We start from the raw sequence: 21,668 nt of genomic DNA, 5'->3' as shown, positions 1-21,668 counted from the left end.
CTTCCACCTCCAACAGCGCAGATACGTCGACGTTTTTTGCAGGGGTTTAAGATTAGAAACAGGCTCACAATCCGGTGGTCACGACACAGACACGTCCCAGTAGCTGAGGGATGATGTGTCAGCTGGGTCCCCTAACAATCGGAGGACTGCTGGGGACCAGGCCCCTGCTTAGCCCCACGCTGATGATGATCTTCTGTTTGTTGCAATGAGACATGTGCTGATGTGTAGCAAATCCATGTGGAACACCAGAGATGCCTGAGGTCATGTGTGGCTTTGCGCGTGCCATGGAGGAGTCCATGCAAGCCATGACATCTGCCATGTCCCAGGCATTTGAGCGTATGGCTTCCTTCGTTGAGAGTCTGGTGAGCTCCATGTCAAGTCTGGTTGAGCACTTGACCCATATGAACTCTGACCTTCACTGCATCGCTGTAGCCAAGGGCTGTATGCAGCAATAGCTAAACGAGATGGGGACGAGGCATCTAGACCTCCCTCTGGGTGCTCCTTACCCTCAGGGAGACAGGCAGGTACCATCATGCACCCAGATGGAGGAGGAGCGTGTGCCAGTTTTCCCAGGGCCTTCCTCTCAGGACACACCCAGGGCAAGTGGCATCTCATCCTCCCCCCAACAGTGATGGCTTTTCATCCAGCAGGTGAGCACATAGGGGATACTCAAGCACCAGTGCTGCAGACCCCCAGTAGGATGGAGCCATCAAGGCCCCATTCCTCCTGAGGATGCCCACCATGGTCATCCATAGCAGTGGGGCAGTGCACTGAGTAGACTGCCTCCACCTTAGCTGCTAATGTCAGGGTTGCACCCAGACGTGGTGGTAGGAAAATAAACAATAAACATTTATGAGCACAGAAGTGGGACGGGTGTTGTAAATATTGTAATAGATTAATAATGTTTCAGTACGGTTTATTTGCTTTAATATTTGATGCACTCTTGTAAATCATTTGCTTTGTTTCAAATGTAAACGAAAATGATTATTGGAGGCCTATGACAGGAACACATTGATGCTTGCAATGAATTTCTGAAAGTATCCAGTGTGCTTTTATCCTTGACATTTGAGCCTTCAGTCTTCAAAGATGGCTGTTTGTCATTTGTAGATTTTGCACTTTATTCGTTACCAGCATGCTTTCCAATTGTAGTTCTGGGATCAGCCCCTTACATTCCTTGCAAAGCCATTGTTGCAGGTCCATTGTAACCCAGAAAAGATTTGATCTGCCAGTCACATCAACGTGCTGCAATGCTGTAGCATCCTCTGTGTGAGGGGTAAGGCCTTGATGCAGGACACTATTTCCATAGAAATGCAGGTCGCTTTCAATGAAGTTGATAGCAGACAGACCATTAGGGACATCTCCACTGCAGGTTCATGTGCTGTTGTCACAAGAGCGCTTCTTTTAGATTACAGCAATGAATTATAACAAAGGTGTGTGTGAACATACTTTGAGAGTTCTTTTTCCTCCCAATATTCCTTTATTAAGTGCCTTGATGTTGGCTGAAATGTGCAAATCTGAGGTTCTCCCTTCTTGCATGTTTCTCCATGGCCCTTATATCAATAATGACGTTATTTGCATTGCTGTCCTCCTCCTCATCCCCTTTATAGACATCCTCATATGAGGAGGACTGCTGTTTCTCCACCTGCAAAATGTGATGGCGTCTATTTGCCAGGTTGAGAATGCACAACAGACAACGATTATTCATGAGCCCCTCTGTGGTATGTACTGAAAAGCCCCTCCAGACCGATCAAGACAGTGGAAGCACATTTTCAACATGTCAGTGTGTGTTCAGTGATAGCTCTGGTGGATGCGTGAGCAGCATTGTACCTCTCTTCAGCAGCACTTTGGGGATGCTGCATTGGTGTCATCAACCATGTCCTAAGGGGGTAATCCTTGTCACCAAGGATCCAGCCGTCAGCTTCAGCTGATTTGTCAAAATCTCCTGGCAGCTGAGAGTTCCAAATGTATGAGTTGTGACAGCTGCCTGGGAAACGAGCACAAACCTGCATGTTTCTTCTCCTGTGGTCACAAACCACTTGTACATTCAAAGAGTGGAGGCCTTTGCAATTCACAAATGCTACAGGCTGGTCCCAGGGAGCTTTAATGGCCATATGAATGCATTCGATCAGTCAGTTACTAGGGGACATAGGTTTAAGGTGCGAGGGGCAAAGTTTAGAGGGGATGTGCGAGGCAAGTTTTTTATACAGAGGGTGGTGAGTGCCTGGAACTTGCTGCCAGGGGAGGTGGTGGAAGCAGATACGATAGCGACGTTTAAGAGACATCTTGACAAATACATGAATAGGAAGGGAATAGAGGGACATGGGCCCTGGAAGTGCAGAAGGTGTTAGTTTAGGCAGGCATCAAGATCGGCGCAGGCTTGGAGGGCCGAAAGGCCTGTTCCTGTGCTGTACTGTCCTTTGTTCTTTGTTTTTTGTTCCTTGCACTCTAGGGAAACCAGCAATGGTGCCGAAGGCTGCTGCCCGGCAGTCCTTGTCTACAGGGAAGTAGATAAAATCATTGGTAAGACAGAATAGGTCACCTCTTTGATGCACCTGTGGGTCGCACACTGTGATATGCCACATATGTCACCCGCTGATCCCGGGAAAGCACTGCTGGCGAACAAATTGATTGCAGCCATAACCTTGAGGTCAACAGGCATGGGATTCCCACCAAACCCATGTGGTTGCAGGTCATGCTGCAGGATCCGACAAATTTTTGTGGCCATTTCATGTGACATCCTTATGCATCTCTGGCATTGACTATCTGAAGGTAATTTCTCCTTGTCCTGCGAATACAATGATGCACCACAGCCCGTATTCGATAATGCCTTTCCTGGATTGCATCATTCTGAGCAACCTCACCTTCTTGTTCTGCCTACTGCTGGCATTCAGGCATCATCCGTTGAGGGAAAAGAGCCCTCCTCAGTCGCTCCCTCTTCCCATGATAGGAGACAAATTGGGTGTATGAGCCCATGTCTTTGCTGCTTTGCAAATATTGAAATGAGCAGAGTGTTCCAATTCAGCCTTCTGCTGCCAGTCAGCTGAACCATTGAGGTAATGAGCAAATCACTTTTATGTGCCTTAAAATTGCAGCCAGGTGGAATTCCACCACCATCATTGGTCTCCTCCCACTTGACTTACAATCCTTGAGTGGTCACAGAGTTTGCATTATCCTTGGAGAAAATATTGTGTTTGCACTACCAGGCAAGTTTTTCCACCTTCCAACCTCCTCCTGCCAGCTTCTAGCCTGTACTCATCACCCTTGACCCACCCAATGTAACTTTACACCTTCCCTCTGTTACCACTGTACCTCCCCCCATTACCTTGGACTGGACCATCATCAATCGATTCATGCCATCCCTCCCCCGTTTTTACTCCTGTGACCATCCAACTGCCGATTCTCAGCCTTGATCCTCCTAAAATTCACCTTGATGTAGTTGCCGGGTCCTGTTTCCCTCCCTATGATGCCGTAGAATACCCAACCCTAAGTCTCGACCTTCCCCCCCTACAAAATCCAATTGCCCCCTGTGACTGTGACTGTTCCCTCTGCCAGCCAGAATTCGCCTCACAGGACCCCGATGTTGGCAGCACTCATCCCTTCCTTTAGGCCCCTCATGCACACATCAACCTACCACCCCCTGCAACTACCCACAGCCAGCTTCAGCAATCGGTAACAACTACTACACACCCTGAATACTGCCCTCCTGCCTCATCTACTCCTCCACCCACACCAGACCCCATCCTATCCTGCCCGAGTACCCACCCCTGCTCCTCCATCCACCCAAGACCCCACCTTGTCCTGCCTAAGTACCCTCCCTGCTCCTCCACGCACCCGATAGCCACATCCTGTGTCCTCATCGGCAACCCTCCCCTACGCCGCCATGCACCCACCCCCCCATGCCTTCCTCACAATTGCCTGAGAAGAATCACCCTTGTTCATCTCGAGCCTGGAGCCAAACATCCACTCCAATGTTTGCCTTCCTTGTGCCAAAGAGTTCAAGACATGAAACCACTGACCTCAGACACAACTGCACAAAGCCGACAGGTGTACGCCACCTTTAAGCGAACGTGAACCAGGTGGCATGGGAATACCGTTCTCCGCTAACTTTGTCTGGCAGGTAGGACTTACTTTGAAATAAGTGTAGGGTGATAAGTATTCATGGTATGGAAATGCATGCAAAGCTGTAAATGGCCACCATGCAGGGGGAACGCTGAACCATCGCAAACATGCCGCTGACTTAATTGTGTTACAAAAACTCATCGTTGGAAATCAAAAAAAATCACACCTAATTGAATCACCTCACACACCACCAAAGTCACTCCTGCAAGGCCCATTAAATTCACCCCTAAGAGTCTATCCCAGACCGAACAGCAAGACCATGGCAACCATCAGAGAGCTCATTCCAAACTGTTCAGTACACATGAGCAACGTTGAACAAGATCCATTAGAGAACATGAGAGCTTGATATTCTGATGGTGATGTTGCACTGTTGAAACTGAGGCAGAGCAGGACTTCCACTGGCCTTCAGGTTGTCGCACTGACACTGTTGTAAATTGTGGGATCATCTAATTTGAATAGGCAGAAGCATGCAAGCTGTGAATGTACAGCCTGCAATGCCCCAGATGAAAGTTCCGATCAAAGTTCTTCGACCTGAAAGGTTAACTGTGTTTTTCTCTCCACAAATGCTGCCAGATCTGCTGAGTATTTTGATATTTTCTGTTTTTATTTCAATCTCTTTCTAAGTTTGGCACTCCTTTACTCATTACCCTCAGGTGTTGGAGCTGAAAGCAGGATCTGCCAGTGGGGCGTGGAGGCACCACAAAAGTGAGCATCTGATTCCTGAGTCAGTGGCCACAAATCTCTGGGGTCCTGTTCTAAAAAGGATGCTGGATGAGCATCATGATGGCAAGGCTCATGTCAAAGTCCAATGCCATCTTCATTGCCAATATCCATGACAGATTTGAACAATGCAGCAATTTCTGGAGCAGGTGGTGCCACTGCAAACATGGGTATCAATTTCCCCTGACAGAGAGGTTTGTAGACCCAATTTAGAACTCAGCACAAGTAGCTAGAATGTGCCTTCATGATGCTGCCTTCTCCCCCTTTGACAGATCACATTATCCTTCTAGCCATCCCTCTCCAATGCTTACTCCTGTAGGTGCCAGGATATAGTACTAACTGCTTATGCTTTCTGCAGCTTGTTAATGATCCCCTCTAAGATTTAGAAGTCCTGAAACAAAGGCCTCTCAGTCTTAAGAGCCTCATGATATCACAGCACAGTCAAACACTAGTGGAATCATGGGTACCTCCTCAGTGCAACACTAAGCTAAGTTTAAGAGCATGTATGGTAATAAAAAGAAACATTTGCTGTAAATATATATGCAATATGAATTCTTGTTCTGAAGTTAGACTCCTGTTTGTTTTTTGTGCGATGAGAGGATGTTTGGAGATTAATTTGCAACAGGAAACAGAATTCATTCTATGCATCCTTAAGCAGAACTCTTCTGAGATATGACTGAGGGAGCAGCATGAGCTGTAGACTCTAGTAGAAGGGTACCTCCCAGTTAGTTGTCTTCTCCTTTGTTGTGGGTGTGGCCTTGTCCTCCATGCCTCTCGTCATTGTCTTCCTCCTGCTCCTGTCTGCCTCCATTAAAAGGACATATATGGCCATAGTGTACCCCATGGTAAGGGCTCCTTGACAGAATGGTGCTAAGAAAATGATTGTCCTGCTAGAACTGCAGAAGGTCAGCTTTCAGAATCCTTTCTTGAGCAGATGAGAAAAACATTTTCTGATCATTTTTGTCAAAGCTGATTTTTCAGATAAGGACATTCAAAGCTGTGAACTCAACCACTTCCTGGTGTGACAAGTCATGCAAATACCTTGCCATTCTTTTCTACAGGTTTAATTTCACTCAAGTACAAATTTGGTGTAAATGGTGGAATTTCTGGGACAGCAGCTTTCGCCCTATTATCTTATCATTTATCAACATCCATCACTATGAGGGCAGGGGCATCGTCTGCCAGCTGCCAATTCTACCCGAATTTAGTGTGCATCGTAGAATGGATGTAACTCTGACCTATCTGACATGCACCCCAAATTTGAGTTCCCTTAGCCAGAACTACACCAAATGTGCAACAATAAAATTTGTAATATCTATTGCAACATGGACTGTAGGATGTTTAATAATAGCCAAGACTCTAATAGGTGAAGTAAAAGATCATGGGGTGGGTAAAACATAACATGCATCAGGATCACTGGCTTTCACAGTGGTGTCAGTATTGTGGTCAGCCTTTGATTTGCTCATGCTAGAATTTTCTCCCCTTGGTGCTTCAGTTTATTACTCTATAGCTGGTTCTCTTTTTTTATTTAAGGTAAATTTCTTCTATTTTGTTGAATACTACAACTGAAGGGATTGATGTGTTTTGGCTAGTCCTCGGGAGCTCAAATCAAGCATTGTTGACTATTGCGCAAATAAGACATGCCAGCTAAGACATAGACAGCTGAAGGCTGAAGGAAGGAGAGGATGTTTATCAGGGTCATTCCATGATCTTGTGCTGCCAATAGGGACCCGCGATCACATTTCATTTCAGAGTCCAGATTCGCTGACTCACACAACCTGTGAATGTGACTCTCCACTGCAGTGTGTGATCAGGAAATTACCCCTCTCGTGCTACATCACGCATCTCATAAGGTACCTTATGCTGCAGCAGCTGGGGTTGTACTTCTTGGACTTGCTCTACCTCACATCTGATATGGTTGAAGAAGGCCACAGAGTATTGCCGCTGGTAATGAGGACTGAAGTTTTTAAGCTCTGCTTCGGCCTTGCCTGAAAAAATAATAAGAAAATAATAGCAATGTGTAGCACAAACACAAGAGCAACTATACGGTGGTGTAGTGGTAATGTCACTGAACTAGTAATCTAGTGGACCTGATAAATACCCTGGGGACACGGGTTCAAATCCCACCACGGCAGCTGCTGGAATTTAAATTCAGTTAATTAATAAATTCAATTAATTGAATTGAAAGCTTGTCTCAATAATGGTACCATGAAACTATCATTGAATGTCATAAAAACCCATCTGGTTCACTAATGTCCTTTAGGGAAGGAAATCTACTGTCCTTACCTGGTCTGGCCTACAAGTGACTCCAGACCCCACAGCAATGTGGTTGACTTAGCAAGCTATTCAGTTCAAGGGCAATTAGGGATGGGCAACAAATGCTGGCCTTGCCAGTGATGTACAGAACCCATGAAAGAATAAAAAAACTGTTAAGGGATTATAAAGCATTACACTACAAAGATTGAAAAAGATGTGTTTGAAACAAAGTTGTGCACGAAGCAAAACATCAAGGTGAAACCATTCATAGCAATGTTGGATTAAATACTTCTAAAATGCTTATTAATTAAATTGTAGAAGAAAACCTAATGCTCTGTAGACTGTGGTCAGCCTGGTGCAAAACTGAAAATAAGAAAACCGGTATGTCTGGTGTGATTCGCACTTCTCAGTGACAGTGAAACAGTCTCCAGTAGCCTGATTTGCACCTCTCAGAAGAGACCTTGGCAGCACTAACCCATCAGTAAGATTATCCACTCTGATAGCTCAGTGGGTAAATGCACCGGATGATGCAGCTACAACTGGCTTCAGCTAGAGTATAAGCTGGCTTTAGCAACAGGTAGCTTAACAGTGTTTCCTCAAGTGACATCAGAAGAATGCATGCTACTGTAACAGCTATCATTTCATTGTTCTAAATGCTTTCTTTTTGTAGCCTTTCTCAATGAAATTAGAGTATTTGGGTTAAATTTGACATCAGTTTAATGCAGCATAGAACCATGTCCCCGGGAACTGGATTTTGATGATCCAAAGTCACAATCCTTTTCTCTCACCAAGCGTGTTCCCTCCCCTTCCTCCAGAGCCGTTGAGTTTATTAAAAACATCCCCCTAATGAAAGCAACAGTTAATAGCCATTAAAAAGAGAACATTGAGGCTCCAGCTGTACCTTAGTCTCTGAGGCAAAGGAATATGTTTGAATTTCCTACACCACCTACTCCCTGCTTTTGAATATTGGGTTACATGCATTACACTGTTACAAAGAAAACAACACTGCATTAGTCCAATCAAGGGCAGATTTCCTCTTTGTACTGAGTACAGCTAAATCAAACACATTTATAAAGACTGGATTATCGATTTTACTACACTAAACATGGATGTAACCTTTGCTTATGATAAGAATTATCGAGTTTTATTAAGAATACTCAGCTGAGTCGAAATCTTCTTTCGCTGTGACCATAATGAACTAATTATTTATCTCATGTGTTTTTGTCCAGTGAACACTTGGTGTTAAGTTAAGGGGCTATCTTAGCTATGAAGGAATCATTAGGTAGACTCTGGTAGGGAATACCAATTACTGGCAGACTGCTGGATTTAATGGGAGTTTCAGAATATAGGACAAAGATGCGCTTCAGAGAATTAGTTACCACGTATGTCTAATATTTAAGATTCTGAGTGGTCCATCTCTCTCCCTGGCAACTGTTTGCAACATTACTGTCATATTTGACCACAAGATGAGCATCCGACTACAAATCTGAGCCATCACTGAATCGGTGACATTGCCTGACACCATTCCTGCCTCAGCTCATCTCTTGCTGAAAACCTCGTCCATGCCTTTGTTACCTCTAGACTTGACTATTCCAACACACCAACCCTCCATAAACTTAAGCTCGACGAAAACTCCTGTTCACCTATCACACCTGTGCTTGGTGAACCACATTAGCTCGATTTTAAAATTTTCATACTTGGCCAGGATTTTACTGGCCCCTGGGTAGCAGGTGGGCTGGTAAAATGCTGGGGGCACCATGTCAGGACAGCTCCCCGTTGCAGTCAGCTCACTGGGGAAGTTTTCCGGGAAAGGGCATCAGAGCTGGAAGCTCCATGGCACAAAGAGGGGGACTCCAGTGGAAAAGGCTGCCCCTTGCATCTTTGATGCTGCCGCTGGAGGGGTTTCCCCCTCTGAATGCCAGGGCCTGCCTGCTTTGCCCCAGCAAAAATAACAACTCTTTGACATCCCTTTGAGGGCACCTCAAAATGGAGGTGCCCTCATGATTTCCTTGCTGCCTCAGCAGAGGCCATCGTTTTCAGTGGTGCTGCCAACATGGCAGAGCTGCTGGCTGTCTGATTGGGCAGGCAGCATGGAAGATCCACCCGCCTTCCTTAATTGGCCGCACCCCACCCCACCCCGCCTGCTGGCTCTTGATTGCCTCGTCCTGGCAATATCATTGGGGAGGCCCAGCTTCTTGCCCAAGTGTGTTGGTCACCCAAAAAACTCCGACATTAGGACTTCCCCGCTTCTGGGAAGATTCCATCCCTTGTTTTCAGATCCCTCCATGGCTTTGCCCCTGCCTATCTCTGTAATCTCCTCCAGCTTTTCAACCCTCCAAGATATTTGTGTTCCTCTAATCTGGCCTCTTGCGCATCCCTAATTTTAATCACTCCATCATTGGCAACTGTGCCTTCAGTTGCCAAGGCCCTAAGCTCTGGATTTCCCTTGTTGAACCTTGCTGCCTCTCAACCTGTCTTTCCTCCTTTAAGACACTCCTTAGAACTTACCTCTTTGGCCAAGCTTTTGGTCATCTTTCCTAATATCTTCTTATGTACCTTGGTGGCAAATTCTGTTTGCTAATGTTCCTGTGATGTGCCTTGGGACGTTTTACTATGTTAAAGGTTCTACATAAATGCAAGTTTTTGTTGGAGGGCATTGTCAAGATAATGAATCCTCTTTGCCACCCTCTCATTCTCCCTGTAGTTAATAGTCCATCTATTGCTGAAAATAGAGACATGTTGTCAAAGCTTTTCATCTTGCACTCTCAGGACAATCCACAAGAATAACCAATGTAAGGGAAAATTGAAATTCTACAATGGCTACCCTGATCAGATCATTTCTCACTGCATATCGAGCAAACTTATGAATGGGCCTAAGGCCGTCTTTTTCAGCCCTGAAAAGTGCCCAGTCTACCTCAAATTACCCTGGAAGGGTAATCTATCTCAAAAATTTGAGCAACAGGTAAAGCTAGCTGTTTCACACTGCTACGATGCAGTAGCAACACATCTGGTGTTCGCCATTAACAGGCCGTCAAGTCAAAAAGACATCTTATCTATCACACAAATGAGTAATGTGATAAATGAATTTCAATGCCAGCATGATGCTAGGTATATAGGCTGTACGTCCCAAAGACTGGCGGATCGTATCAAACAACATGTCCCTTCTACTGTTTGCAATGGGCAAGGTACGGGCCGTACCCAACCAGCCCATGCTTGCAAAACTCAAAACACAGTGTCCAACATTAGATGTGATTCTGCGATTGGACAACATTTGCTAAATAATCCACAGTGTGCTAAGAATTACGCTGACAACAAATTTAAGATTGTCAGTAGGGCTCGCAATGTGGTGCATTTGCGTGTACTGGAAGCTACATATATTCATACACAGGGCCCTGTTCTTTGCAGATAGAAAGAATATGTACAAACATTGTGCCTGTTTCAGCTGAACAAAATAGGTGACAGCCATCCGTTGGTTCATTCCTCAGGGCAATGCCTTGACCAATCAGAGTCAAGCTGCCTGGTTTAAATTTCAAACAAAGCTTGGCAGTTAACTGTCAGTCACCGTCAACTGGTGCATTCTCCATGGCAACGCCTCTATCAATCAGAGTTCACTTGCCAACCAATCAGCACTCTCTTCTCATGCAGTACAAGTTGTTGTTTTCCCTTACATTGGTTATTTTTGCATATTGTCCTGATGAGTGCAAGAAGAAAAGCTTCGACAACATGTCTCTATTTTCAGCAATACTCAATCCATCTATGTGAGAAGTCATTTATCCCAATACACTATGACCCAGAACATAATATGGGAATAGTGTGTAACAATTGGAAATTGGGTGAAGTTATTGAGGTGTCCTCTTCTAAAACAGCATTCAGTTGATGAGATATTGCCTGGAGTCTAATCTGTGGAACATGGAGCCACTTTTTATTGGTTTATAAGATTCCTCAATTTCATCAGCTCCTCTAAGTTGGTACAAGATGTATTACATCTAAGAGCTGTTTCATTCAAGATGCCAAAATTTGTTAGCTTTTTCAGCTCATAAATTAGCTTTCCATTCAAATTTGTAGTCAAGGCCTCAAGAGAAAAGGCCCTTTCTTGTATTTGGGGCCCTAGATTGAGGAAGGATTACTTAAAATACAAAGTGCTGGTGATGCAGGATTAATCTGAATAGTCTTCATCTGGTTCTCCACAGATAATGGGTCCTCAGCAAAAAAAAAATTACTTAATTCAGCACTTTGATATTTGGAACTCTGCAGGCAGTTGATGTGGAAAATGAATATTCCAGACATCTGCAGAAGTAAGTCTGGCAAATCTCAGTTTCATACATCTTGAGCCCCACATCTACTCTCCTGTGTCATGTTTTTAAAATTCAATGGCAAAGTAGTGGGGTTGAGAATATGCTAAATAAAGCAGTAAGCAGTACAGAGAACTGATGGAAGCAGGCTTGTGATTACTTCACTGCCTCTCCATAGAAAAATGGAAAAACCTAGTATCTGCTAATCTCATTGCTGACAGCATGTGACTCTGTTTTTCCCTTCATAGTCTCCCTGCTATTATCTGGGTTCCTTCCATCACTATTAACAAGCCAAACCCTCTACTTCCAAGTCAGCACTGGGATCAACAATGGGGAGGGTTTATTCCACATCCAATTAGATTGATTGTCAATATAAACTGACAGCTAGTCTTACTATCCACAATTCCTGCTCCTCCTATGCTCATACTGCCAATTCACCCTCCCGCACAGTCGGTCCTATTTTCCCCTCAGTTGCTGTTCTGTGCCAACTTGCGATAATTTAAAAAAAATATCTGTGGGGAAAAGCTATATGCACACTCACACAGTTGAATATGCCCATATCTACATAAAAATATGCAGTCTTATTTTTTATACATATTTGTAATAGAAAGGGAATATGGAACAGGACATTGACAGTAGGGCAAGGAGCAGGTGTCTGAGTGACCTGCAGCAGGGAGGATGGAAGCATAAGCAGTATAAAACATAGTGCTTCTCCTGAAATCAACAAACAAAAGGTTTGAAGATGGAGCCCAGGCTCCTCTCATCACATTGGTAAGGTTTCTTCTGTGAGATGGTCCTGGGAAACATCTGCGGTCAAACTGAATCCTGTGATCTCTGTGCATTGTTTTTTTCACCTTGTGCTGCTCCTTGCGCCAAATGGAAGATCTGCTTGGAAGCAGCTACAGACAAGGGGATTCGACAATAACAACAACTTGTATTTATACAGCACCTTTAACATATTGCAATGTCCCAAAGAGTTTCACAAAATCAATTATCAGACAAAATTTGAGACCGAGCCAGAAGGAGATATTAGAGCAAGTGACCAAAAGCTTGCTTAGAGAGGTAGATTTTCTCTCTCTTCTCTTTGGCCTCCTTGTCTCGAGAGACAATGGGTAAGCGCCTGGAGGTGGTCAGTGGTTTGTGGAGCAGTGCCTGGAGTGGCTATAAAGGCCAATACTAGAGTGACAGACTCTTCCACAGGTGCTGCAGGTAAAATTAGTTGTCAGGGCTGTTTCGCAGTTGGCTCTCTCCTTGCGCTTCTGTCTTTTTTCCTGCCAACTGCTAAGTCAGTTGCCAGCGATCGCCAGAGCTGGCGGGCAGCCATAAAGGCGGGGCTAAAGTGTGGCAAGTCGAAGAGACTTAGCAGTAGATTTTAAGGATCGTCTAATAGGAGAGAGAGGTAGAGATGCGGAGAATTTTAGGGAGGGCATTCCAGAGCGTGGCCACCGATGGTGGAGTGATGAAAATCGGGAATGTGCGAGAGGTCGGAAGTGGAGCAGCGCAGATTTCTTGGGAGGTTGTAGGGCTGGAGGAGATTACTGATATAAGGAAGGGGAGGTCATGGAGGGATCCAGGTAAGACCTTTATTGTTAAACTGATATTCAATGACTTTTTTTTTCAAGTTTCACCAATTGTGGAAGAACAAAGGTCAGGTTGTTTGTGTTTCCTTGTATAGCTCATGGTGGCAAAACCGTGTGCTTGCCGATGGCTGCGTTCTTCTAGCAGAAAAGTATCTTCATTCACCTGACTTTGTTTTGAAAGCGTGTGTTCAGTTCTTAGTCTGGCATTTGATTTAGGTAAAGATGTTTTATGAGTTTCCCAATTTAACCTTTTTGTCTCAAATGGCTCATAAACTATGTGTAAATGTTAAATTAAACTAATTCCCTGCGATGCCAAATTTATTCTGTGGTCTCTCCAAAAAGAACACACAAAGAGCGAAAGTCATCGTCATCATGTCTAGCTTAGGATGATAAAGTGTTGCTTGTTCAGTGCTTGTTAAGTGAAAGATGGCTAGTTAAAAAGGTAATGAGGCAATTTTTTTTCTTTTGAAATTTTATATTCGCAATATTCACAAAACAGTGCGAGACAGCAAAAGCCAAAAGAAATACAGTACAGAAGTTAATAAAGGTACCTGGTATGGTAGCATAGTGATTATGTTAATGGGCTAGTAATCCAAGGCCTGGATGAATGATCTGGAAATGTGAGGTCAAATCCCACTATGGCAGCTGTGAAGTTTAAATGTTTTTGAAACAAATTTGGGATAAAGAGATGGTATCAGTAATGAAACTCACCAGATTGTCATAAAAACTCTTCTGGGAAGGAAATCTCCCATCCTTATCCGGTCTGGCTTACATGTGACTCCAAATCCACCACAATGTTATTGACTCTTAACTGCCCTCTGATATGCATAACAAGCCTCTCAGTTATACTAAACCATTAAGAATAAAATGGAATGGGCCACTCGGCATCAACTTAAGAACCAGACAAAGGCACAACACCCTGCTCAGTCAACATTGCAAAGTCCTCCTCACTAATATCTGAGGACTTCTGCCAAAACTGGGAGAACTGACAAACCTCAACAGCCTAGCATAGTCATACTCACAGAATCATTCATCTAATGTCACAGACTCCTCCACCACCATCCCTGGGTATATCCTGTCCCGTCCGTAGGACAGAGTTCCCAGAGGTGAGTGGCTCAGTAGCAGCACTATTGACCGAGCTGGCCAAGTCCTGAAGGACATATCTGCCAGACTGGGCCTCAGGCAGGTGGTCAGAGAACCAACAAGAGGGAAACCTACTTGACCTCGTCCTCACCAATTTACATGAAGCAGATGCATCTGTCCATGACAGTAGTGGTAGGAGTGACTACCGCACAGTCCTTGTGTAGGCAAAGACCTGTCTTCACAATGAGAAAACTGCCCAAGTTTGGCACTACCATCATGCTAAATGGGATAGAATCAGAACAGATCTGGCAGTTCAAAACTGGGCATATATGAGACACGCTGGGCCATCATCAGCAACAGAATTGTATACCACCATAATGTGTGACCTTACGGCCTGGCATATCCCTCAATCTACCATTATCATCAAGCTGGGGATCAACCCTGGTTCAGTGAGCAGTGTAGGAGAGCATGCCAGAAGAAGCACCAGGAGTACTTGGACGTGGGGACCAAATGTAATATTTCCAAATTTGCTGATGACCCAAAATTAGGTGGGAATGTAAGTTGTGAGGAGAATGCAAGGAGTCTTCAAGAGACATGGACAGGCTAACTGAATGGGCAAGAACATGGCAGATGGAATATAATGTGAATAAGTGTGAAGTTATCCACTTTGGTAGAAAAAACAGAAATGCAGAGTACTTCTTAAATGGTGAGAGGTTGGGAAGTGTTGATGTCCAAAGGGACCTGGGTGTCCTTGTTCATGAGTCACTAAAAACTAGTATGCAGGTGCAGCAAGCAATTAAAAAGGCAAATGGTATGTTGGCCTTCATTGCAAGGGATTTTGAGTATAGGAGTAAGGAAGTCTTGCTGCAATTGTATAGAGCCTTGGTGAGACAGCACCTGTAGTATTGTGTACAGTTTTGGTCTCCTCATCTAAGGAAGGATATACTTGCTATAGAGGAATTGCAACAGAGGTTCACCAAACTAATCCCTGGGACTGGTGGGATTGTCTTATGAGGAGAGATTGAGGAAATTGGGCCTGTATTCTCTAGAGTTTCAAAGAATGTGAGGTGATCTCATTGAAATTTACAAAATTCTTACAGGGTGTGACAGGATGGATGTAGATAGGATATCTCCCCTGGCTGGTAAGTCCAGAACCAGGGGATTTAGTTCTCAGAATAAGCAGTAGGCCATTTAAGACTAAGATAGGAGGAAGTTCTTCACTTAGAGGGTGGTGAATCTGTGAAATTCTCTACCCCAGAGGGCTGTGGAAACGCAATCATTGAGCATGTTCAAGACAGAAATCAATAGATTTCTGGAAACTAATGACATCAGGGGATATGGGAAAGTGGCGTTAAGGTAGATGATAAGCATGATCTAATCGAATGATAGAACAGGCTTGATGGCTGAATAGCCTACTCCTGTTCCTATGAGCCTATGTTCCTATAGTGCTGTCAATCGGCATCTGCTCACCAAAAACCTGCTGACTGAAGTTCGCATTCTGCCAGGACCACTTGGCTCCAGTCCTCATTACAGCCCTGTTCCAAACATGGACAGAAGAGCTGAATTCCAGAGGTGAGGTGAGCCCTTGACATCAAGACAGCATTTGACTGAGTTTGACATAAAGGAGCCCTTGCAAAATTGAAGTTAATGGAAATCAAGGGGAAAATTCTCCATAAGCTGAAGTCAAACCTTGTACAAAGGTTGTGGTTGTTGCAGGCCAGCCAACTCATCCACAGGACATCACTGTAGGGTAGTCTCCTAGGCCCAACCATCTTTAGCTGCTTCATCAATGACCTTCCCTCCATCATTAGGTCAGTAGGGGGGATATTTGCTGATGATTACACTGTCTTCAGTTCCATTCACAATTCCTCAGATAATGAAACAGTCTGTGCCCACATTCTTGTTGGTCTCATTTTACATGGTTCATATAATCATATTGTGAGGGTCCAGCCTGGGATCGGTAGCTGCAGCACACAATTCATGTCTGGCATCACCTGAGTTATACTGTATGTTATGAATGACACTCTATATGTTAGGAAATACATGTACACTTAACACAAGTGGACCTCCACCCTGAGCCACATTACTATGAATCTTTAGGATGAGCAGTGGAAGCACCCACTTTGTCCAAACTGTCTATCTTTACAAAGTACCTGAGAGGGTGAGTCGACACTCTAGGAAGTTTACAATCCAGTCTGACAATACACTGGTGATCTGCATTCTGTATTCAGATCAGAACTGGTCTCTGGCATTGCATAGTCATTTTTGTGTCTCTATATAACAGTTTCTAAAGGTGACAGTATAACTTTACATTATGTGCTTATGTGACGTGTCCTCGCTAATATATCAGGCCTGAGCACAAATCCCCAGTATCTTGTAATGGTAAACTCTAGTCTGATGTATTAATCCAGCAGCCTTAAATATTAATGTTGTGTTTCAACAAAGGAAAATCTGTTTTTCAGAAAACAATTAGCTTGATCTCCATGCCTGAGGCCTTCTTTACAGCATTGGATTGAGTATTTTGATTAAAAAGGAATTGTTTTAATCAGTACCAACTGGTCTTGCAGTCAGTCAGTTTTTCCATCTGGCAGGAAACAGCCTTTAATTTTTCAGTTATATGATAAATCAGGGGATTTCTTTCGTAATTTTCACCTCTGCGTGATTCAGTATACAAGTCCCAGTAGAAGTTATGTGTAGGCTGGTATTAGAATGAATACACTTGCAGTTTTGAGTACAATGTAAGTACAAGAGGAAGTGTGGTTCAAAAATAGTTACCATCTCCCTCAGCGGTGTCAGCCCACATCTCGGCCCCAATATTTACAGGGATGGAGCACAGTTGCAGGGGCGAAATCCAGAAATCCTGGGCACGTGGAATTTAATGGCCAGACCTCATTATCATTTTTTAATTCTGATTCCAACCCAGTAGATTTATAGGCTGGCTGACTGCGGGACAGGAAAGCCTGCAGCAGAAAGCTGCAACTGGGGACCGTAGGGGATGGTTGGCATCAATTGGCAAAGATCGCGGGGCATAAGGTCGGCAGCGGGGGGGGTGGGGGGGGGGGTGAAAATCGGACCAGCAATTGGGAGGGAGAGAAAAATTGCAGGGCATAAGAGTTGGCAGGGGTTGGGAGGGTGGAGGGTGGGTTGGACAATTGCAACAGATGATTTGCTTGAGGCGCTGGGGGAAGCTCTCCTCCTCCTCTTGGCTCACAAGCACGGCAATAAAAAGTCACTTATTTGCTTGATCCAGCTGCTCCCATCTCCATTTCTCTTCCAGGTTTCCGAAACCTCTAGAAATCCGGCCAGACAACGCTAAATTTAAATCAGGCTCCCAAATGCACTGTGGGAACCTAATTTAAATATTATAATGAGGTGTCTCTTGAGAGCAGGAAAAATGCTCCACGCAACCCACCACCGTAAAGATGGCAGCAGGTGGGTTGGGGTCATGTTACCTGATTTAAAATTTTTAACCACCCACCCTCTCCCATATGTCGTTGGGAGGGAGGGCGTGGGGATGTGGGGGTGTTGGGGGGTAAAGTTAAATTTCCCCCCCAAAGGATCAACCCTCTAGTCAACTTTGAATTGGTCCCAAGCAGGGAAAATGATGGTCCCATTAAGGAACTGGGTGCAGTTCTGGAAAGGTCCATAGTTCCCTCATATCTTGCAGCTGATTACTGTACCTGATATGTGTACAATAAGTTTGTTATGTCTTTAAAAATTTCCAACAAATGTATACTTAGCATAATGGTAGTGTTCTATCTTGTTCACCAATGAAATAAGGCCTTTAGCATTTGGTTTGTTATAGATCTATTGCTTTAAACACCAACTTTTTTCATACTAACATTTCTGATATACCCTTGGTTCCTTTTCGCTGTCATCAGAATTGCTCCCACAATTCTGTTTGACAATAGCAAAGAGAGCCTAGCTATTAAAATTTAAGGAGGATTATGGGTCCATTTCAATGCGCGAATGGCTTGTGGATAAATACGTTGCCCTGTGTACTACTGAACCATATAGACCAGAAATGTTGGTGCTGTGTTAGCTGATTTGAGAAGTTGCTTCATGGCAGTTGACTGGAGCACCCTTCTCAGAATGGGGCAAAAATCTATCACAGTTCCTGTTCCTGATTTCTGCCGGTGGAGAAGGGTCCTCAAAAGTAGTAATCTCCAGATTACTCCCAGTACCACAGGCAAGTGAGTATAGAAATAGGAGAATAGTATAGATGAATGTTTTGCTGCAAAGATGGTGCAGGAGGGAGAGCTTTAGATTCCTGGGACATTAGGACCAGTTCTGGAGAAGGTGGGACCTGTACACACCAGAGGGGTTGCATCAGAACAAAGCTGGAACAAATTTCCTTGCGAGGTGATTTGCTAGTGCTATTGGGGAGGGTTTGAACTAACTTGGCAGGGGTGTGGGAACCAGGAGGAAATATCAGAGAGGAATACCAAGGTGCACAGAATACTGGGAGAGATAGATAGCACTGGAGTAGACAATAGTAAGTTTATTAGGTGGGTCAGAGTAAGGGAGAAAGTAATAAAGTCTAAATCAGGGTTAATGTGCATATCTGTGAATGCATGGAATGTTGTTAATAAGATTGGTGAGATACAGGCACAGATTGCCATGTGGAAATATGATGTTGTGGCTATAACAGAGACCTGGCTCAAAGAAGGGAAAGACTGGATACTGAATATTCCTGGATACAAGGTGTTCAGGAAAGATAGGAAAGGGAAAAAGGGGAAGGGGTGGTGGTATTGATGAAGGAGAGCATTGCAGTTCTGGAGAAAAAGGATGTCTCAGAGGGGTCAAGCACAGAATCAATTTGGCTAGAGCTAAGGAACAAAAAAGGTGCAGTTACATTGCTCGGTGTTGTCGATAGGCCACCAGCTAGTGGGAAGGACGTGGAGGAACAAATTTGCAAGGAAATTACATGGAGGTGCAAAAATTATAGGGTAGTTATAATGGGAGACTTCAATTATCCAAACATAGACTGGGATAATAGTAGTGCAAAGGGCAGTGAGGAGCAAGTGTTCCTCGCATGTGTTCAGAAAAATTTTCTATGTTTCCAGTCCAACAAGAATGGAGGTACTGCTAGACCTGGTTCTTGGGAATGAGGTAGGCCAAGTGGATCAAGTATCAGGAGGAGATCAGTTAGGGGATAGTGATCATTGTGTCATAAGGTTTAGGCTGACTATGAAAAAGGACAAAGGACAATCCAGAGTAAGAATAATTAACTGGGGGAAAGCCAACTCCAATGAGTTAAGAATGGAGCTGGGTGAATAAATTGGAGTCAAAGGTTGACAGGAAAAACGGTAGCTGTACAATGGGCTACCTTCAAAGAAGCGATAGTTCTGGCACAGTCAAGGTACGTTCCCTCGACAGGGAAAGGTAGGGTAAACAAATCCAGAGCTTCCTGTATGACAAAAGAGGTAGAGATTAAGATAAAGAAGAAAAAGTGTGCTTTGACAGATGCCAGGTAGAAAATACTATTGAGAACCAGGCTGAATATAAGAGGTCCAGAGGGGAAGTGAAAAAGCAAAGAAGAAAAGCAAAGAGAGAGCATGAAAAGAGACTGGCAGCTAGCATTTAAGCGAATCCCAAAGTTTTCTCTGGACATATAAATAGTAAAAGGGTGGTAAAAGGAGGAGTTGGGCTGGTTAGGGACCATAAAGGGGATTTACGCATCGAGGCAGAGGGCGTAGCTGAGGTATTAAATGAATACTTTGCAATTGTCTTTACCAAAGAAGAATTTGCAATCCAGTCAATGGTGAAGGAGGAGGTAATTCAGACATAGAAGGGTTTAAAGTTGATAAGGAGGACATATTAGATAGGCTTTCAATACTTGAAGTGGATAAAACACTAGGACCGGATGAGATGTATCCAAGGATACTGAGGGAAGTGAGGGTGAAAATCGTGGAGGCACTGGCCATAATTTTTCTGTCTTCCTTAGACTTGGGGGTGGTGCCAAAGGACTGGAGAATTGCAAACGTTGTTTGCAAACTGTTCAAAAAAGGGTGTAAAGATAAGCCCAGCAACTACAGGCCAGTCAGTTTAACTTCAGTGGTGGGGAAACTTCTAGAAAAAATAATTCGGGACAAAATTAATAGTCACATGGTCAAATGTGGATTAATTAAAGAAAGCCAGCATGGATTTCTTAAGGGAAAATCATGTTTGACTAACTTGCTGGAGTTTTTTGAGGCAATAACAGAAAGGGTTGATAAGGGCAATGCAGTTGATGTGGTGTACATGGACTTTCAAAAGGCATTTGATACAGTGCCACACTGCATTCCTGTGAGCAAAGTTACAGCTCATGGAATAAAAGGGATGGTAGCAACATGGATATGGAATTGGCTGAGTGACAGGAAACAAAGAGCAGTGGTTAATGGATGTTTTTTGGGCTGGAGGAAGGTTTGTAGTGGAGTTCCCGAGGGGGTCAGAGTTGGGAGCCTTGCTTTTCCTGATATATATTAATAGAAACATAGAAAAATAGGAGTAGGAAGTAGGCCATTTGGCCTGTCGAGCCTGCTCCACCATTCAATATGGATAATGGCTGATCATCCAAACTCAGTAACCTGTTCGCGCTTTCTCCCCGTATCCCTTGATCCTATTAGCCCTAAGAACTATATCTAACTCTTTCTTGAATATATTCAATGATTTGGCCTCAACTGCTTTCTGTGGTAGAGAATTCCACAGGTTCACCACTCTCTGGGTAAAGAAATCTCTCCTCATCTCAGTCCTAAATGGCTTACCCCTTATCCTGAGACAGTGACCCCAGTCCTGGACTCCCCCGCCATTGGGAACATCCTTCCTGCATCTAGACTGTCCAGTCATGTTAGAATTTTGTAGGTTTCTATGAGATCCCCTCTCATTCTTCTAAACCCTAGCGAATACAAGCCTAATCGACCCAATCTCTCCTTATAAGCCAGTCCTGCCATCCCAGGAATCAGTCTGGTGAACCTTCGCTGGACTCCCTTCATAGCAAAAGCATCCTTCCTCAGATAAGGAGAGCAAAACTGCACACAATACTCCAGAAGACGGGTCACCAAGGCCTTGTATAATTGCAGCAAGACATCCTTGCTCCTGTACTCGAATCCTCTCACTATGAAGGCCAACATACCATTTGCCTTCTTAACTGCCAGAAGCACCAGCATGCTTAATTTCAGTGACTGATGCACAAGGACACCCAGGTCTCGCTGCACCTCCCCTTTTCCCAATCTATTGCCATTCAGATAATAATCTGCCTTTCTGTTTTTGCCACCAAAGTGGATAACCTCAGATTTATCCACATTATACTGCATCTGCCATGTATTTTCCCACTCACTCAACCTATCCAAATCACACTGGAGCTTCTCTGCATACTCCTCACAGCTCACACTCCCACCCAGCTTTGTGTCATCTGCAAACTTGGATAAATTACATTTAATTCCCTCATCTATGTCAATAATATTTATTGTGAATAGCTGGGGTCCCAGCATTGATCCCTGTGGTACCCCACTAGTCACTGCCTGCCACTCAGAAAAAGACTCGTTTATTCCTACTCTTTGTTTCGTGTCTGCCAACCAGTTCTTTATTCATGTCAGTGCCTTACCCCCAATCCCATGTGCTTTAATTTTGCACGCTA

At 44.2% G+C, this 21,668-nt stretch overlaps 1 protein-coding gene across 1 annotated transcript in view; it reads right to left on the bottom strand.

Moving 5' to 3' along the window:
- Positions 1-21,668, bottom strand: part of LOC137372931 (protein Niban 1-like) — a 220,872-nt gene that overhangs the window by 150,839 nt on the left and 48,365 nt on the right. Inside the window, exon 2 of the mRNA XM_068037435.1 lies at positions 6,697-6,827. Within this exon, the coding sequence (XP_067893536.1) occupies positions 6,697-6,827 (131 nt within the window). The remainder of the gene's footprint in view (positions 1-6,696; positions 6,828-21,668) is intronic.

The sequence above is a fragment of the Heterodontus francisci genome, chromosome 8, assembly GCF_036365525.1.
Source record: "Heterodontus francisci isolate sHetFra1 chromosome 8, sHetFra1.hap1, whole genome shotgun sequence".
Classification (NCBI taxonomy): Eukaryota; Metazoa; Chordata; class Chondrichthyes; order Heterodontiformes; family Heterodontidae; genus Heterodontus; species Heterodontus francisci.
The sequence above is the reverse complement of the archived record's forward strand: the minus strand, read 5'-3'. Positions and strand labels throughout refer to the sequence as shown.